Source organism: Akebia trifoliata, chromosome 13, assembly GCF_017979445.1.
Source record: "Akebia trifoliata isolate Shusen 1 chromosome 13, ASM1797944v1, whole genome shotgun sequence".
NCBI classification, from domain to species: Eukaryota; Viridiplantae; Streptophyta; class Magnoliopsida; order Ranunculales; family Lardizabalaceae; genus Akebia; species Akebia trifoliata.
The window spans coordinates 9,413,549-9,434,854 of NC_141387.1; the positions used below are offsets into that span (position 1 = coordinate 9,413,549).

General features: G+C 33.1%; 2 protein-coding genes across 2 annotated transcripts; both read right to left on the reverse strand.

Annotated features, from left to right (window-relative positions):
* Positions 1-1,414: 1,414 nt before the first annotated feature.
* On the reverse strand, positions 1,415-1,822 carry LOC147387754 (uncharacterized). Its single transcript, XM_086420230.1, has one exon. It carries the CDS (start codon positions 1,820-1,822, stop codon positions 1,415-1,417), a length of 408 nt encoding a protein of 135 aa, XP_086276356.1.
* A 3,234-nt stretch (positions 1,823-5,056) lies between these two features.
* LOC147387755 (uncharacterized) lies at positions 5,057-6,177 on the reverse strand. Its single transcript, XM_086421727.1, has 3 exons — positions 6,043-6,177; positions 5,795-5,839; positions 5,057-5,706 (listed from the first exon to the last, which is right to left on the reverse strand). Exons 1-3 carry the CDS (start codon positions 6,139-6,141, stop codon positions 5,371-5,373), a joined length of 480 nt encoding a protein of 159 aa, XP_086277853.1. The 5' UTR covers positions 6,142-6,177; the 3' UTR covers positions 5,057-5,370.
* Between the last annotated feature and the right edge of the window lie 15,129 nt (positions 6,178-21,306).

Here is a 21,306-nt window from a genome sequence, read left to right on the forward strand (position 1 = left end):
CTTTTGAAGTTTACTATTTTACTTGTTTGCCCTTTAACCCCGTTGAGGATGCTAATGCCCATTTATTTAATTTCTTAATAATACCTTTTCAATTTTATTATTTTTCTTTTTTTACTTTATTAATCCCAAAGATGATGTTCGTATTGGTGTGGCGAATTGTAATTATCTTATAACAAAGGTATAAATATATTTTTTTTTTCACAAAGGAGATCAATGGTTAGTAATTAGTGGGTGAAGGCAGGTGGTATCAACACTCCCTCTCAGACTTTTAACCAACTTACCAATCTAGCTCCTTCTAATTTAAAAGGATATTAATTACCATTTTGAAAATATAAGGTGTTTATTATAGGCGTTAATAACCATTTTGATAAATATTTTTTAAAGATGACTAAGAGCATCTCCAACAATGCTCTTTAAACTAAAGAGCAGTTTTTAGTCAAAAAATGATAAAAGTTATTTTAGCTAGTATAAAATTTCTTGATTGCTCCAAGAGATTCAACAAATCTTTATTTATTTTTAATATTTTATATTATTTTACATTTGCTAAAACTTACTTAAATTATATTAAAGATTGTGAACTAACATCTTAGTTTCCAAAAATATGATCCGATATCACATGCTTGTAGAGAATGAAATTTTACGAATTTTGAATATTTAAAAAAAAAAAAAACATACAATTTTTCACCCTTAAATTTTATTTTTATGTTTTGAGAATATTATAACTGTTCATTTTTAACACCTTGGATAAAGTTGAAAAACTTTTTTTAAAAAATAAAATAAAATTTGGATATGCGTTTTTTCATGAAATATAGAAAGGTGTTGTGTTGGATTGATAATGTGGTAATCCATGTGGGCCTAATGACCCATAGATGAGATTTGAAATCTTACAAAGATAATAAGCAAAGTGTTTTTAATTTTTTAACATTAAAATAACTAGTCTTCGAGGCTCTCTACATGTAAAGAGTGAAACTCCCCTTTTATTTTAACATCTACTTCTAAATAATCTCTTTGGAACCAATTTTTTCACCTTTCACTCTTTAAAATAAAGAGGCAACAAACTTTAAAATGTCTGTTGGAGATGCTCAAACATGGTAATTTACCCATCTTTCACGACTACTCTAGTAAATTTCTCTTCTTCTTCTTCTTCTTCTTTATTTTTTTTTTTCTAAAAAACGAATTTTTGTTAATAAGCAAGCAATGAAGGTGGGTGTTGAGCATAGATCAGTAGTAATAGCTTCTCAAAATGCCAACATAATTCGAAGATTCACTTCAACAACTTAGTTCAACCAGTTTTATTTTATTTTTTTAATCCATATAAAGCTGGTTTCCTAAACATAATCATAAACCATCAAATCTAACATTCAAATACATTAGTAGTGAACCATGAAGAGCACAATTAATTAAGCCACACGTTTTACTGGCCCAAGCCAAATGCCTCGACGGGGAAAGTCTTGGTGATACCCGCGAGGCTCTTGAAATGAATTTTCCCCGTTGGTGGGTCATCGACCATGATCTCATTAACGGGTGGCCACAAAATGAGCTCCTTGGCCTTCACACCCTTGAGTTTCTTGATTCTCTTTTTCTCTACGTAACCATGTATCTCCGTGTCGTAGCTTACGAGCTTACCAATCATCTTGAAATTATGTTCCACTATTTTTTGTTGCACGATCCACATGTATCCGGTGCTCCGAACAAATCCGACTTCTATCACGTTTTCGAGACGAAGAAGACCCAAAGGGAGCTCAAACTCTTCAAGAAGAGAAATAGCCATTTTCATCCCCTCCTCATGACCATTCTTCACAATGCCTCCTTTCTCTGCCATGGATTAATCTGATTTAACTATCTTAGTTTTTATGAGAGAAAAGTTGAAAAGTTTTGCTCATAGTTTGAGAATTTATAGTCGATAGGTTGATGAAAAGCCAAGTAAATGGGACTATTGAATGAGGAAACCTAAGTAATGGGCATTGGATTTATCTAATACTACTATGTAAGGTTTTTTCTATTGTCTTTTGGTTTAATGATTTAGATGTTTTGTTCTGATGAGATGATCTTGACCATTGATTTGTTTCTTTTATTACTTTTAGATGATCAACGGGAAGACATCGTCCATTAGATAAGGTTGAGCGATCGAATGGCATAGACATTCCTCGAAATTCAAAGTCAAGATGATGATACAATATCCACCCTCTAAATTGGTTGGGTTGACCAAATTGCCAATTGGATTGGACCCATTAAAAGTGGGATTGGGCAAGTCAAAATAATGTGTAACAAACTTTGGGGAAGTCAGGTGGGATGGTTTGATCATGTGGAATGAACATTGCTAACAACCCTAATTAGAAGGAACATAAGTAGTAATCAAGTTGTAAAAGTTGATTAAGGCTTTTATCATGATCAATGATAATGTCTTTAGGTTCAATCTATACAACTGTACCCCTCAATTCCTTAATCTACATTTCGATAATTGCGAATCAATTGCATGCCTCGTTAACTCGTGCAGAGCCCGAGTCCATCTGTCCCTCTTAAAAAAAAAACACAAAATAAAATTAATTTTTTTTATTTTAAATGTTAATGATTAATACAATTATATTGCAGAAACAAAACAATTGTTCTTGAAATATATACATATATTTTTCAATTGTGACCGAAATCAACTTGAACAGGTTTTGGAAGGGTTGATGCGCCCAAATCAGCTCCCGAAAATCGGTTCTAAAAACTATGGCCTTGGCGTGATGTGAATATAAACCTATTTAAAATCAATTGGCAATGAGTAGAGAGGCCCAGAAGCTTATAAGGAAAGAGACAAGGTAATTTGTGTCTGATGTGGGACTAAACTCAACATAAACTAGCTTAGTTGGAGAAATCCATGACCCAGGTTCAATTCACTCTTTTAAACAACACTGTTTGATCCAAAAAAAAAAAAGTTACATAAATCTTATTCATCCAATGCTTTTTAAAACCATGAGTGGCATGAGTCTAACCAATTAAATTGATTTTAAAATATATATTGTTCATATATAAATAATTATCAAACAGCTCATCTCGAATCTTGGACTAGTGAATGAGATGGACGATTCACATTAACTATCTCCATGGTTGCTGTCCAGAAAGAGATGGGTTGGCCGACAAATTTTTTAAATTCCTTATTTGATATATATCAGGATCAAGAACCAACTAAATGGCTAAACGTGGTTGTCCTAAATGGGTTAGAAGTTTCAGAACTAATTTTTTTGTGAGAATCTCATCAATCATCCTCACAAAAACTCAGTCAAGTCTGAAACTTTTAACCCCATTTAGGACGAAACATGTTGGTCATTTAGTTGGTTGAGCCTTAACTTAATCCGCTTTAGACTAATCATGTATCCATATTGAGCCCAAGTTACCTAAGCCCAAACCCAACTCTAAAAGACTTAGATTGATTGTTGTGATTTATAATAATTTTTTTTTTTTTTGAATCATGACATTATTGCTTTTCATTGAAATGGTGGTCTAATCTTTATATTTGATTAAAAAATAATTAGAGATGAGAGTAAACTTATTATTTTGAAGAGAAACTCTAGTTGATACTTCATTTTTGTTCTTTAACGAGGATATCCGCCTGGACCAAGGCACAAGGGTTGCTCACCCGGACACGTGCAATGCTCACACATCTCACACACTAGGTAAGTGAGGGTACACTCTCACGGGTGGCCTCTAAGAGTCGTTGCTCATACTGGGTATCGACAGACAACCTACAGACTCTCACCGCTTATTGGATTCGAAATTGTCTTTGAGCAAAGGCCTCAGGTTTTGATACTTCATTTTGAATCTGCATTTTATTACTATTTGAGATATCTCTCTTATATTTACAAACTGGTGATGACATGCTCCTTGACCTTGGTTTTCTCATATAGATTAATAAAAAAATGACCTAAAAGCCATGACTTTTCTTCTCAGAACCAATCAGCTTCAACCTATTGACCACAATCTTGACTTATAATCTAATGAAAAATGTAATAAAATCCCATGAATTTCTTCTGAAAACTAGTCATCTTCAACCTCTTGAATAGGGTGACGATGAAGTTGGTGATGATGAAGACGTCATCTTGTCATTGCCATCGTTCAAATCATCACCAGATTGAAGATGAATAGATATGTGAAGAAAAATCAACGATTTAAGGTCATTTTTCTTAAGTTTATTAGAAAATACCGAGGTCTATTAAAAAATATAAAAAGATGTCTTAAATAAAAAAAAAGAAAAATTAGAGGTCAAAAGTAAAATATACTAATAGGCTGGATCATGGTTTCAAGTCTCGTCCAATACATCTCTGTATCGTCCACCAACGAGATAGATAGACAAGTCAAATGTATCGGACGCGATTTAAAACCATGGTTCATTTGTCTCATTGTTGAACGAGACGACTCAAACGTATCGGAAAACTCATCCGAGACAAGAGGTCAAAACGAGTTTTAAAACCATGGGCTGGATTGAGGCAGTTTGAGATGGGCCTAGTTAGTTCCTACTCCGACTAAAATTTAATGGGTTTGAGAAGTTTGAGCCCTAAACGAAACCCTTAGTTTTGGGATAAGCCGGATCAATGGGCCCAATTGACTCCTCAAGAGACAACACCTTACCAACTACAGTTGCGATATTCCGACTCGAAAATTTTCACTCCGTCTGTACTCCGTCGACGTGGCAAATTCACAGAACCATAGATCTTTTTCTTTGGGATACACAAGGAAAAAGATCTACGGCTCTATGCACTTGCCACGTTGACCGAGTGAAAATTTTCTGAGTCAGATTATCATTAGTCTACCATCAATATTTATGTCATTTGAGAGCATGGTTTTAAATCTCGTCCGATACGTCCCAGTATCTTCCACCAACAAGACGGATAGAAAGTCAAATGTATCGGATGAGATTTAAAATCATAGTTCATTTTTCTCATTGTTGAACAAGATGACTCAAACATATCGGAAAACTCATCCGAGACGAGATGTCAAAACAAGTTTTAAAACCATATTTGAGAGAGCATTTGCTAAAGTTTCAAGTCAGAAAGAAAGAACAGATCCACATAATTCCACCAAATTCATTATCAATCACCAAAGGGCACCTCTAGGCCCAACCTATGACATGTCCAATGGGCCCAAAAATAACAGTAATGCCCTTTGCCTTCACAGAAATTACATAACAAACAGTTCCTACACTTTCAGTTTTTTAAACCTTCCCGCCATGAAAAAACAGAACAAACAAACAGAGAGCAAAGTTGTTGAAGTCGAATTAACAAGGGGTTTTGTTAACGTGTACACTTAGGGCACACGTTAAAGAGCAATACAAAATCCAATTTCCAAAGTGTAGTTATTGCACTTTAACGTGTGCCATAACAAGACCCATTAACAAGATCCGTAAGAAACAGAAGAGGAACCTGGAGGAATTCTAGCTAATTTCTTCATCGATTTTCGCTTCCTCTTCGATCTTGAATTCTTGCCATTTTCAGTAACAGTGGAAGAGAGACAATTGTTCTGCAGATCGTAGTCGTTCCATAGATTCTTCTTCCCCAATCCTTCGGTTTCAATCGACTGAACAGAGCATTCGTTCCATTGGAGAGTGATTAGGTCTTTGTTCACCTCCTCAGGAGTGAGAAAAGCAGAGGAAGAGATGTTCTCTTTCAAAGTCGATCGATAAAGAACCATTAAATCGATCGAACTCAATGCATCAAGCATAACAGTCTGCAGATTAAAGATCAAAATTGAAGAAAATTCTAGGGTTTCAGAAGAAGAGAGTGAGATCTAATGAGATTAAGATCTTAATTCTTACCTTATGGACTTTATGTAACTTTTTGAGGCCATGGATCGCAATGATCTGATTGAAAGAAAACATGTTAAATCGATTGGACGAACAGATCTTCTTATAAAAGTTGAATAGAAACTTTAAAAACTTTACAGAGAAATAGAATCATATAAAAAAAACAGATCAAGATCGAAGATTTCGTTAATGGAGGGAGAAAATTTTCAAGAAATCTTTCTGAAAAAACAAATAATTAACAAGATCTGGAGAACAGTGACCTCGTTAATTTGATTGACTGTGAGATCACTCGCTTTGGGATTTTCAGAGAAATCTATGTAGTCTTCGAGCGTCGCTTTTCCCGACCTCTTCACTCCCATTTTTACAAATTCTCTCTCTCTCTCTCTCTCTCTATCTCAAACCGGGCTTATGTTCCCTTCGTGATTTCGTCTGACTTTTAGAGGCATGTTTCGTGAATCGGCTCGACTAGGTTCATTTTCGAAACGACTCGTTATTGACTCTTTTTGAGTTAACTCGTCTAATTAACTTGGAAACTCAGTCGACTTAATGATTTGTGTTGACTCAGAATTTGGGATTCTAATTAGGAAAAAAATCTAGAGAACTTGATTTTTTTCAAAATGGTTAAATACCCTTTCTTTCTTCTATCATGGCGTCTGATATATATATGGGTAGCGTTCAATGGCTAACTTTTTGGTAAAACATTTTTCAAAACATGGGTCAGAAGTTTTGGAATTGGCTGATTTTTGGTGAGGATGATCTCTACGGTGAGGAGATCATTATCACCAAAAATCAGCTCATTCCAAAACTTCTAACCCTGTAAAAAATGGTTTACAAAAAATGAATGGTCCACGGTTTTTCAACTTGTAAACATGGGGTTAGAAATTTTGGAATGGGTTGATTTTTGGTGAGGATGATCTTCTCACCGTAGAAATCATCACCAAAAATCAGCCCATTCCAAAACTTCTAACCCATGTAGGACAAAAATGGTTGGCTAAAATGTTTCGTGCTAAACGGGACCCATATATATATATATATGGGGCCCATTCACCACCCTACGCTTTAGCAAACGTGTTTTGTCCTACATGGGTTAGAAGTTTTGGAATAGACTGATTTTTGGTGAGGGTGATCTCTTCTCTTGACCATAGATATCATCCTCACCAAAAATCAACCCATTCTAAAACTTCTAACCCCATAAAAAATGGTTTACAAAAAATGGATGGTCCACGATTTTTCAACTCGTAAACATGGGGCTAGAAATTTCAGAATGGGCTGATTTTTTGTGAGGAAGATCTTCTAATCGTAGAGATCATCCTCACCAAAAATCAGCCTATTCCAAAACTTCTAACCCATGTAGGACAAAATACGCTTAGTAAAACATAGGGTAAAGTGTAGGGTGTTGAACATTTCCATATATATATATATATAAAATTGAAAATCAAGTTAAATGATGATTTATCTCATTCAAGACGAGACGACATGGTTTCAAATCTCGATTTGACATCTCATCTCGAACATAGACAAGACCGAATTGTCTCTAAACCTCTATGGAGCTTGAATCACTCAAGCCCTAACCCACATTGTATGTGTTGGGCTAGGCTCTATTCGTGTTTCAAGCCTTTTGATAATATATTTTAGAGGTAAAGAGATATCACCATGGTCACAAAGTCGGAGTATGGGTTTATAATGGAAAGGGAAAACTTCAGAAAAAATGTTAAAAGCCGGAAAAATGATGAAAATAAGATATAAAAAAATTATTAAAAGCTATGAAAAAATATATATCTTATGAAAATTCATAAAATCAAGTTATTATCACTAAATCTCATATTTTTATATTTATGACTTACCAAATTCTATTATGTATCAAATCCGGCTTTTAAAAAAAAAGGAGAAAATGTTTAAAATTTTGTCCATATGAATGAAAAAAATCGGAAAAACGATGACTTTTTACAAATGAAAAAGCTGCATTTTTTATTGTTTCAATCGTCAGGGATGCAAGTTGTGTTTTAAACGTAACTTTGTCAAAAACTCTACTTGTACGAATTGAATCATTCACCTTTCTTGAATATTAGACTTACCTTTTTCTCTTTCTCTATTCTTTAGATTTGCTAGGATTTACCATTCTTGAAGGAATAATAATCAAAATATTTTAGTAAGAGTTAGTGCTCCAATGATTTTGACAATGTGCATCTAATAGGGTGCCATTCCATTCTTTTTATTGATGAGAGGAAAGGGTAGGGGTGGATTTACAGTGGGGACACTTGACTTTTAGAAGAATTTTCAAACTATATATGAATTTTTAAGCTATTACGACAGATAACAGTGGCTGATAAAAAAATCTGTCACTATTGCCCCCACAAAAGTTTTCCCTCTCTTAGTTAACCCCATAAAAAACTCTCCCCTTCTTAGTTGTCCCCATGTGGGCATAATCCTGGCTCCGTCCCTAGGAGAGGGCCTAAAATTCATCTTTTAGTAAAAATCCTATCCAATAAGGTTTCCTACTAAATTTTTAGTAAAAATCCTATCCAATAAGGTTTAACGAGATCCTTACCGATTTTTAATGGCTTAAGGTTTCCTAAAATTCTTTTGACATTCTCTAATATAGAATCCAATTATATTTAAAATACTAAAAACATGTTAGTGAGTTGAGTCACGATAAAACGTGGTCTAACATTTTGAACCTAAGTCATGGTATCAACACTAACATAATTTAACAAGTTAGCAAGTGGGCACATTATGTTATTGGGTTGTAATTAGTAGGTGAAGGTGGGTTTTGAACCTAAGTCAAGTATCACACTCGCATAGGTGTGTGTGATGTGCGGGTGTTGCATGTTCCCCCCCCTAAACTAGTCCTTGGACTAGACCATGGTCTATGGACTGAGCAAAACCTAGATATGAGCCCAGTTCACTGTCTATAACCCCAAAATTTTAAACTTGATAGCCACTTTGGATCAGTCACTATTAAGCCCTGTACTGTCCCAGATTTTATGATTTGAGAATTTTAAACCCAATTAAACTTTACGGGCTCTAAATCAAGGCCCTAACTCATCATAAGGTCCACCCTTCCAATAAAGGAAATCATGTTGCACTCATCTAACTCATCATAAGAAGAGAGATTTTTTTTTGTTCCCTTGAGAGAGATAAGTTTTAGATTCCACCAAGATGTGATGCACACTTTAATAGAGCTATTGAATCCATAATCAATTATTCTCCAATTTTTTTGAAATTCTCCGAATTAAGGGTTAGTCGATTAATTCGACTGATTAATTCGACTAATTGACACAATAAACGACGATCCTCAATTAATCGGGGAATTTGTAGTTATGGATTACCAGTTAGATCAAATTTTTTTTTATAGGTAGGTCCATCAAGTTGTGATTCATGATTTACTAGATCTATAAATTCTTTCACTCAAGTACAAATTTACTGGACTTATAACAAAAAAGAAGGCTTTGTGGAATGGAACTCTAGGCCCATTATCTAAGAACAAATATACAATATTGGCAGCAAACTATGAGATGGTGGGGCACCACCAATTGTGCCCTATTTAGGGTAGTCAATGGATGAGGTCTAGTTGAGTTTGATCTAGGCCTTAAATAAGGCATTTTTCCAGACCTGAAAATCTTGGCCAGACGTGAAAATATTAAGGGGTAAAAGTGAAAAAATAATTAAATTGAGGGGATGTTATTAAGAAAAGGGGAGAAGAGAAAAGACAAATGATGTAGATTAAAGGGGTAAAAGAGGAAAGATTGTAGAGTTAGTGGGTTTCTATTGAAAAATGGGGTAAAAGAGGATAGATAATACAATTGGAGAGATATTATTGAAAAGGAGGAGAAGAAATACAATGAAATTGAAGGGGTGAAGTGGGATGGTGCGGACCTCACTACACTGTAGTTAGAGAGGAAGTTTGTCCATCCACGAAACAGTAGTTGGAGTGGGATCCATAGTTGTGTTTTATTAATAAATTTTAAGTTAAAAATGCTTTAATTTCTTTTTCCTTTTTATGGCTAAACTTGTCTTTAATGAATTCAATAGCTGTATGCCGGTTGGAATCGAACTCAAGTCTATGATATCATGACCCAAAAAGTTCACCAATTAAGCTAATTGGCACTTGTAACTCTTAGGGTATGTTTGATTGCACATGAAAAATAGGATGGAAAATCAATTTCTATGGAAAATGACATTTTTCATGTGTTTGATTGCATATGTCCATGGAAATTCATTTTCCACCTTAATCAAAAAGTCCACCAAATCATAAGTTTCACTTTCTCACACATATGGGTGGAAAAGTGAAATTCATCTAAATTTTTTATCCCCAAAATATCTTCTTCTCCCCCACCACTACCACCATCACACTCAACCTCATCGTCATCATCATCATTACCATCACCACTGTCGTCGTCGCCATTATCACCACCGTCACCATCACCATTGCTGGCCACCTTCTCTCTCTCTCTCTCTCCCTTCTCTTCCCTCACCTTTGCCGTAGCCACCACCACCACTACCACATCCTCCCCTATTCTTCCCCACCATCACCACACAATCACAATTGCCACTATCATCATCGCCATAGTCGTTGTTGTTGTCATTTATGGCCACCCTCATCCTCCTTATTATTCTTCTTTTTCTTCATACTCCCTCCGTCCTAATCCTGCTCTCTCTCTTTCTCACTTTATTTTGTTTCCTTGATGTTTTTTAAATGCAATCAAACTGTGAAATTTGATGTTTCCACCCTAGCCATTTTTCATGGATTTCAAATTCTATGAAAAATAACTTTCCATGCAATCAAACACACTCTTAATGAATTTGAAAAGTTATATTTTCTTGATCCTTGATATAGTAATACTTTTCTCCATATCTTGAATAATCTATTATATTTCTTTAATAAAGTAATGTTAAATTTCAACTAAAGAAAGAGAGAGAGACACACACACAATGTGAAAAAAAACCCAAATTTGACAGTCTTAGGCCGTCAAATTTCATAAAATTCGACAGACTAAGAGGTTGAATTGGCGTCGAATTTTTCATTATCAAATTTTTTTTTTCGACAGGCCGAATCTGTCAAATTAATGAAGGATGAGAGAAATTCGAAAGCTCTAAGCCGTTAAATCTAGGAACATCAAGAATTTCAACGGTCTTAAACTATCAAAATTCGATTTCTAAAATCTGTGGGTCTTGGTCCGTCAATTTTTTCTGTAGAATTTTCTAATTTTCATGTAGTGAAAGATGGCTCAGGAAGCTGAGGTCTTGAGTTCAAATTGCTTTTCAGGGACTACTCTTAGGGATTTATCTCATAAATTATCTGATACATGTTGGGGAAGGGGACTGCATGTGCCTGAGGATTAGTCGACTATTTCTAAGAGTCCTAGATAACTCGATTACACAAACAAAAGGAATAAAAAATAATTATAATATCTATATCCATAGAGACTACATGAAGATGCTAAGAATCCTCTTAATTTATTGTTATTTTGACTAAAACAAAACAATTTGGACTTTTTATAACCTAAACTTGTCCAATTCCAATGACCCATCATTCCAACATTCAATTATTTAAGATTATCATTTGATCTTCAGCCCATGGTCCTATAAAAGCTTCTAAATCGATCTCGCATTAAGCAAATAAATACAATTTATTTGTTAAAATCAAATTAAAAATATGATAAAATTTTAATCCACGTGTTTGTAAAGTATATAACCTCATAAATTAAAATTTAAAAAATAAAAAAATTAGCCCACGTGTATGTGTAGATGTATAGCCCCATAACACCCACGTGTATAACGTTGGACGAAAATATGCCTCCACCCACGCTAGCCTCGTGGGAAGCCAAAATTAGATGTGGGGTCCACATGTAAAATGAAAATATCATTCGAATCTCAATGATTTGAAGAGTCTAACTAGCCTTACTAAGTTAGCAAGGATTTTACCCTTACTAAGGGTCCTTCCACTCACCTTCTGACATCAAAAAAATATGAGACAAAATTCTATGAGCTTTGAAAAAACAAATTCAAAAAAATTTATTTTTCATTATTTGAATTTGAATTTTAAATTTTTTGAGTAAGGTGGAAGTTTAATAGCCGTCCATTATCAAAACTTTGGATCAAGCCCAAAACAAATCATATTTTGAAAGTTTTCTCTTGGATCTGAATTTTTCGATGAAATTTAGAGGGTTGTGGCTTTGGATTGCTAACGTTGTAGTCCATTTGAGCAAAACGACCCTTAATAAAACTTAAAATATTACTAAGTTACTAAGAAAATTTTTTCTCAGTCTCAATTAACGGCACACTTCTTTATCTTCTATTTATTATTTTTCCAATGGGCCAGGCCCATGTGTCGAATTTATGAAAGGCTCTGGACCAACTGAAATTAATGATTGGCAGAGAGATGAGAGGACAATGGGTTCGGATTATAGAATCCATAAGTTTGGAATTATTTACAATTTTTATTTATTTATTTATAATTAAGAATTAAAAAGCAAGAAAAATAAGAAATAATGCTCAAGTTGTTTCTCTTTATTCTCGCACATAATCTTCCTACGGTGATTAAGGTTCATTGGTTATAAAGAAAATCATTTGTGTACTAAATGGTTACGATCATTTGGTGATGCCATGATGATCAAAACAAGGGTATGGACCCATCGTTTTAAATCTCGTCCGATACATCTCTGTATTGTCCACCAACGAGTCGGATCGATAAGTCAAACATATTGGACGTCCACGATTCATTTTTCTCATTGTTGAATGAGACAAGACGTCAAAATGAATTTTAAAACTATGACTTAGACTCATAGATGAGTTGGTCTAACACATTACAAAACAAATTTGAAATCGGACGATAAGTTCAGCTTATCCATAAAAAAAGAAATTGAGGTGTTGTGGATTGGAGTCGTGCTTACCATTCAAAAAACAACAACAATTCTAATTTTTGTTATAAAAATTATAAAATCGTCATAATTTTTATTTTTTTAAATTTGTTTCATCGTAATTTCTTATAAATTAATTAGGTAAATTAAATTTTGTTTATAAGATTAATTCTCAAATTAGAGTGTTACTCAAACAAGATTTTGATTTTTTTTGGATGGTAAAATTATTTGTTCGAAAATAATATAATTAAAAAATTAAAAAAATTAAAAATTCCAGATTTTAATAATCGATTTCTATAATCTGATGATAAGAATTAGAAATCTAGTCCAACAATTCGAATTAAAAGTCTTCTTGGTGTAATATGGACCAAGAATGGGTAGGTTTGGTGGAAATCTTGATTCCAACTTAAAAGAATTCTATATTGTCTTTTGTTTCAAAGCCAAGTCCATTCTCAACTGCGTCGGGTCGCTCTTCTCATCTGTGTAATTACTAGTTTGGGTATCCAGTACTCTGCATATAACGTAAATGCCCTTCAACTGTGAAATAGGAGTTGGAAATTCATACATGTTCATAATGACAAAAAAAATTCTTTGTTGAAATCTAAATATCATTTTTGTAATTTTTAATAGATAGCTAATAATTAAAGTAATTGAAAATAGACTTAGACTCCTAGAAAGAACACAAAATCAAACAATTTGATACTTTTCCTTGGGATAAGTATTTTTTGAGATGTGTGTTATGGGGATACATGTAAATCCCTTTGACATTGCGTTGATGTGGCAGTGGGTAGAGAACCATAGATTTTTTTTCTTTGTATCTCGAGGGAAAAATCTATGGTTTTCTACAATATGCACATGACGCTTTATAGACATTTCTAGATTAGTAAAGTTTTTGTTGGGGATATGTGTTTCTTGGGAATATCAAACATCTCGCCTATTTGACGAAGAGCACTAGTGTTTTCAAACATAAAATGTTTCGGGAAAGAGTTGTGATATTCTGACTCGAAAATTTTCGCTTGGTCGATGTGGCAAGTGCACAAAATCATAGATCGAAAAAAAATCTACGATTCTGTGCACTTGCCACATCGATCGAGTATAGATCAAGTGAGAATTTTAAAGTCCGATTATCACTAGTGTGCGAGGGCAAAAGGGGTTTCTTTTTAAATCTCCCTTTTGAGGTTCAATTAATAAACTTTCTCATTTGTAATGCCTCACCTTAACAAAAGTTCCAAAGCTCCAAAAATATCACTTTCTCACTTCTTTTATCATACTTGAATTTTTCAACAGGGATTGTGATTCATTCCGATGAGTTATATGCTCTGAATGATAAAGAAAGAACTATATACTCATAATTTCAAAGATTTAGATGTAACTTTCAATCTATTTCAATGATTTGTTAGGATAAATAAATAACGGAGAATGACAGAATCATAATTTTGAAGATTTAGACATAATGTTTGATCAAAATGTTAGTTTTGTCATTATAATATAAGTATTTTGGGAAGATCTATCTAGTTTTGAGCTCCAAAAATTGAAAAAATTGAAAAAATTGAAAAAATTGAAAAAATAAATAAAAATCTTTAGAACAATGTATACGTTTTGTTCCTTCATTTATTCGTCATGAATATATTTCAAATGCCAACGTTATGGACTTTGTTTCCCATCAAACGTAGAAGCGCAAAATGATCAAAACATATAAGAAGACCCACGTAAAAATGAATATATTAGTGATTAAGTCGTGAGAGTAAGATATTATCCTAATATAAAATAATTTACATGTGCTTTATTAATACATTTTCTTAAACAATCCAAATATAAATAATAGCATTGAAAACACATGGCCCCATGAGATATGTAATCTTTATTAAGAACATTTATAATAACTAATTTAATGTACCAGAAGTGTCCAATTTGCCCACCTCGTGTGTAAAATGGATTATCGCAATTACTTAAATTTGAGAATAACTTCTCTACGGTATGAGTTGACTAGATAAGTTTTGGAATTTAATTTTTTTTTTTTTTAATTTTAAAAATTAATATTAAAAATAGTATATAATTCTTAACTATTTTCAAACAAATAAGTGAAGGTCCCTAATCTCACAGACAATATGTCGTGTGTTCGAGGAGATTAAAAGTTCTCATTGGACTATTTGCATCTATATACATAAAGATTTTGATTCATCAAATCAAATAAGTGGAGGCCTCCCAATCTAAGAGATAATATGAGGTATTTTGGAGGGTTTGGAACTTCTAATTGAACCATTTGTATCTCTATGCCTTGGGATCTGAATTTAATCTCCAATTCAAGAAATAAGATGATTGACTAATTCTTTTGACTTTTTTTTTTTCCAAATTCAATAAAGATTTGTGCTTGATTGACTTTGAAATTCACTTTGTTTCACACTTTGCTGACGTGGAGGTGCGCACATAACATTAAATGCTTTTCACTAATATTTATGGTTTTGTGCACACCTCCATGTCAATAAAGTGTGAAATGGAGTGAATTTCAAAGTCACTCCAACATTTTCCTTTGATAAATGTTAGTTGATACTAGGGGTGTTAATGGATAGTCAAAACTTCAAATTCGAATTCAAAATTTTTGGATATCGGATTCAAATTCAAATAGTTTTATATATAAAACTTATCGGACACGGATTTAGATATTAACATTTTGAATTCAATTTCGGTTCTGGTTCGGTTTCGATTAAATGGGTACCCATGACACCCCTAATCATATGTCACTTATGATGTTTATTCACACCAAAATGATTACATAAGAGCATATCTAACAATTTTTTTAAAAACGCAGTCTCCAATGTTGTAAGATCATTGGTCTTTTAAAACCTGATAGTTTGTCTTTGTCTCTTGGTCCATATATATAATGAGTATTCTTCTTATTTTGAGTTGAGATGGTAAGGAACGACTCGGTTTGCTCCTTAGGTCATGTCTTCGAATTTCTACACACCCCTCTATAGAAATGTGACTACTTAAATACCGTAACACGTGATAGGGTATTGGATAGTGCGTGCGGCTTAGGTACATTAGTCTCACCCAAGGTGGGGATACTCTCCGAGCTAACAAAAAAAAAACTCAATCCCGAATGCTGTAAGATCATTGGTCTTTTAAAACTTGATATTTTGTCTTTGTCTCCTCGTCCATATATAATGAGTTGATTCTTCTCATTTTATATGAGTTAAATCATTTATACCATTTTAACGAGTCTAGACTTGCCCTTGTTGTGGAATCGGAAGAAGCTTACTTCTATAGCTTGGCCTCACTAATTACATTTCTCATTTTGTTCCAATCCCCTACCAGAAAGAAATTCTATTTAAGTGATGGCGAGATGATTGGCTCTAATTTAGTATGTAGATTGCTCTAAAAATTTTAGTATTTGGGATGGTTTCAAAACTACAAGGTGTGCTAACTATGTGGAAAGCCCCTAATTAGATGAAAAGCATATGTGCATGCTAAGGCCCACAGAGATTTCTCACTTGTTCCAACTCAAATTCCGAATGTTTGAGTGTGATTATTTAAACGGGGATAGTTATAAAGTGAATTTTTAGATGCTTACTCAATAAAATCTAACTTTCATATTATAACAAACATTTAAATTATAGAAATTAATGATTTTACATCAAAACAATATAAAACCCTATTGGATTTATGCTTTGGATTATATGACAAAAGGGATTGTAGACACCCAATTTTTGCCTAGACCGAATCTAAGAACACCAAAAATATTGTGAGAACAAGTTTGAACCAAGGTGTATTTTAAAAAGACTTAAAATCCTAACATTTGAGTAGTCACAAGGCCCAAGGGCCATTATCAACCTGGATTCAAGCTTGGTCGTGGGTGACTCTAGGCTAGGCCATTTTTTGGCTTCGCCAAATCTTACCTATGGCCAAAGTAAACTTTTGCAAAGAATGAAGGTGCCTCACGACAAGAAGGATGTTTTGCATGCCTACTATGGGAGTCACCTTTGGTCAAACCTAATTTTGTTCAGGCCTTGGCTCATCCAAGGCCAATTCTATTAGGCAGTTACAAGCCCATGTGTGCTGAGATTTTTTTTAAGGAAAATTACACTCTAAACCCCTTCCTTAATGACTTGTCCCTTAACAAATCCTTTTATTTTACTCTTTTATCCTTACATTATCCCTCTAATAATCCCATCACTTTGGTCTTCAAGTAATTTCATGATTCTTCTTACAAAGATCCTTGGTGAAGTGTTTGTTCTCACATAAGTGTAATCCTCTAGAACTTGTGCACAAAGACTAGATTATTCTTAGTTTGTTAGAGAGCTAGCCTAGGGAAATGATATTAATGTTCAAAATCCAAGCACCAAATTACATGTCATTTGTTTTAATTATCTTTCAATTGACTTAAAACCTAAGGTCTACGACCACTTTACCTTCCTTAAAAATTCTCTAGAAACTATGAGGTTTTTACTAATAAGCTCCTTGAGAGTATTAGAATAATTTTTTTTACTTATTTACTTCCATGCAATTTAAATTCTTAAATTAGTTGTTCTACTTTATCCTACTTTCCATGCAATTTAAATTCCTAAAAGAATGATTCTTTATTTTATTTTCTTGATGGCAATAGAGTTAGAGAGTAAACTCTCATTAGAGGTAATTTTCTCTTATTAAATCCATCCCATGCATACTTTCATATATACGCTCACTTATAAATGGTTACAAGAAAGAGTGTAGATTTCAATGGACTTATATTTAATCTTTAGAACCAATAAAAAGATTATCATAAACATAGATAATACCTCATGCATAAGAATTTGATCCTTTCATGGTCTTGTTCAATTCATGACATCGCTTATGGGTCAAATCAATAACAAACCTCCCAAGGGAACACATAAACTAGATTTAAAGTTTTAGGACTCCAAATGATAAAAATCCAAGTAGATTCCCACCATTCACATTGACCATCTTGCCTGATGGATTCCCAACAGTTAGAATCTCATTATCTACACCATCTAAAACTTTGTAAGTCAATTAACTAAAGTCTATCCATGCATTGCTTCTTGTACATAGAGGTTGGTAACTTAATTGAAGAGATAAATAGCGGAGAGTTTATGAAACCACCTACAAAATACTTAGTATTTATGATGGATGATAAATTGAAGAATCGATGATACAACTTCATTTTTTTTTGTGCTAAATAAACGAATGAAACTAAGTAAAGCAGAATATACAAGTATGAATGAGGCATACCCCTAATTTACATTAAGCAACAACAACAAAAAAAATCATCATTTTATGATCCACTGAAGTTTAAGTTTAGAAGTAGTAGGAAATATTCTTTTTTTGTTCTTTTTGTTGCTTATCATGGATATCTACATTGTAACGCCATAAAAATTTATTACGTATACCGAAGAATTAAGTTAATTATATTGATTTACTTTCTTATTTAGTTTAGAATAAAAATATTAAAATAAATTCAATATTATCGATCTAAAATAAGAATTTGTTAGAAGAAAATTTGATAAATGAAATGTATAATTTGAGAAATCTTATCATAATTATGATTGAAAAATTAGAACATTTAGTCAAAATTAAAAAAATTCAAAATTTTATAGGAAGTTCTTTTAGTCAAATGGATATTACCATTAAGTTCAAAAACATAATTTAATCTGTCAACATGCTTAAATCCGAATTTAATAGGATAAATTATGAAAATATTAATTTTATAAGAAAAACTTAGGGCATAAGAGATATTTTGATTAATAGAGAAAAATCGGTGAGGAATTTCAAAAATTCGAGATATACAATTCAAATTGGTCTAATGTAACAAACATAATGGACAAAATAAAAATATATGAAAAAAATATTATTTTTATATTATTAAAATATTAAAATAAATTATTTTTTTACAAAAATTGAGTTTAATTATAATTATTTATATAAGAAGGATAAATTTGAAATTATTAAAATTTTAAAGGGGTGAGATGTAATTAATATAAATAAAATTATTATTATATTATATCATATTATTTGGAAGAAATCAATATCGTATTTAAACTTTGAAGATCTTGATTTTGATTTTTTTATTTTTCATTCCACCCTCGAGATTTGGGAAAATCTAAATTCTAAATCGGGACGTGACACGCACCCTTCAGGAGAGACTAATCCCACGATTATATACACCGCCCCTCGAAAAATCCTACGTTCAACTGGTTGAGTCGAAGGTCAATAAGACTCTGGAGGGTAGCCCCAAGGAATTCATTGCTTCGTGGGGGTGTCAAACACTTTACCTACCTTTCTCAAGAAGCTTATTAAGGCTTGGGTTACCACTGGGCCAACCCCTTAGGATTGTAGTAGGAAATAGTCTGAATCGTCCAGGTAGAAGCTTCAATTAGGATGAATATTAAATGGTTTAAATGTTTGGCATCAATAGTGGTTTCTGGCCATTGGATTTATTTTTATCGTGGGCTTTAGTCTAGCTTTACCTACAATCTTGTTTGTGAAACCTATGGTTGAAATATCCTCTGAGTTAAAAGTAATTGTAATAACAAATGTTAGGTTTTCATCCACACTGAGATGGGTGTTGCCTTGAGATATGCATCACGTGAGGTGTCCTACTCGAGAGGTTAGAATAAGTCATTCTCAAGCAAAATTCGAAGGATTCTTTTCTATAAAAAATTGTAAAATCAAATATTGATTTTTCATCTATAAGAGATGTGTGTTACCTCAAGACATGCATTACATGTATAAGGTGTCTGATGTGAGACGTCAGGATAAGTTATTTTAAAGTCAAATTTTAATTAATGATTTTTATTAAAAATAAATATTGATTTTCATTTGTAGGAGACACATGTTACCTTAAGATATGCATTATGTGAGATGTTTGTTAGAAGTCAAGATAAGTCATTTCCAAGCGAAGGAAACATATATTGCCCAAGATATGCATTATGTGAGGTCAAGATAAGTCATTTTCAAGCAAAGGAAATGTGTACTGCTCAAGATATGCAGCATGTGAGATATTTGCTAGAGTACACCATGACTAGTACCATGAGGCTCCACAAACCATAACACTCACCCCACTCCTAATGCGGAGATTAGCACCATGAAGTCAAAAATGAAACTATGGAGGGTAAAAATGCTCACTGAGCAAGAAAGTGCCATGTGTAAGCTTCTTTAAAGAAGATTGACTACTGAATTTTTGAATTATACTTAGTCAATACGAATCTCCAAGAAATTAGGGATTGAACTCTAAATTTAAACGATTATATAAAGGGCAATCAAAACAGAAAGATCGGTTACTCTGAAAATAAGGCCATGAACAAGGATATAGAAGATCAAACCTATCACCAAAACACTATAAATAAAGGCTTTTTAATCTAATGAAGGTATAAAAAAATTCCTTACTCAAGATTTTATTGGAAGAATATATAGTAGTTTTCCTTTCTAACTTGATTGTCGGAGAGGTTGTCGTGCAACTTTTCACAAAAGAGATAAAGATTTGATCGCACGTTTCAGAGTGTTCTAACAAAACTCTAAAACCCTCGGTGGAACGAATTCGAGACTCCACAAAATCCATACCCGAAACTTAAGCAGATATTTGTGGAAATTTGTCATTAGTTATACCAAACAAAGAATATACCCAGACCCAAGAATATAAAGAGAGAAAACAACCGATGGAGAAACCTAAGATGACTCATTTTCAACTTGGAAAACGATGTAAAATCGACCATGAGAAATATCAAGCAAGGGAAGACATCAAATCATCTCACACATATTTAAGTTAAAAGATACCAACATTATATTTCCCATCACACCAATAAAGTTGATCATTCATGTAGTCTCTCCTAATAGTGGGACACGTGGAAATTTTAGGTGGTGAGGCGGCTACAGAATTCCAATTATTATAATTAACACTTGTAGCCAATTAAGACTTGTGATCCATTCAATTATTGAATATAGGACACTTTGTTTTATCATCTTCCCAACTTTTTCTAAGAAAGAAGGCTCACGCTCACGAAATTTAATAAGGGAATATCACCTTATTGACTCTCCAGTTGGGATTTCTTTGTAAATATACATTGTTTTTGGTAGGTAATTTAATAATTCAATTAATAAAATCTTTATTAGAAAATATTGGAATGACACAACTGGAAACACAAAGTTGAGAAAAATGATGTGATGGCGCGCACATAACCGCAGATGCTTTTTGTTCGTATCTCACAAAAAAACATCTATAGTAATGTGCACGACACTTGAAGTTTTTGTCACTCTTGTACCTCCGTTTGTGTCACCCCAGCACGACTCATCTTTATTTGTTAATGTCCCTCACCCTATAAAATTCAAACTCAAATTGTCATCTTGACAATATGATTAATGTCGATCTCGATGGCTGTAAAAGATCAATCTCCACGGTTGAATACGGGTGAGGGGGATTAAGAAAGAAAAGAATAAATTATTAACTGAACCATCAAGGTATCTTCCAAAAGTAGGAGTTATTTAAAAAGAAATAATCCATAAGGGTTCATTAAATAATTTTTATTTTAATAAAACGTGGACAATGAATAGTATACTCTCAGATGAATTAAAAAAAACAAATTTTCTGTAATTCCCTTCTATAATAAGGGTATTTAAGTAAATACACAAGGCTTTCTTGCATCTATATAGCTTCTCATCTCACACCACATTTCA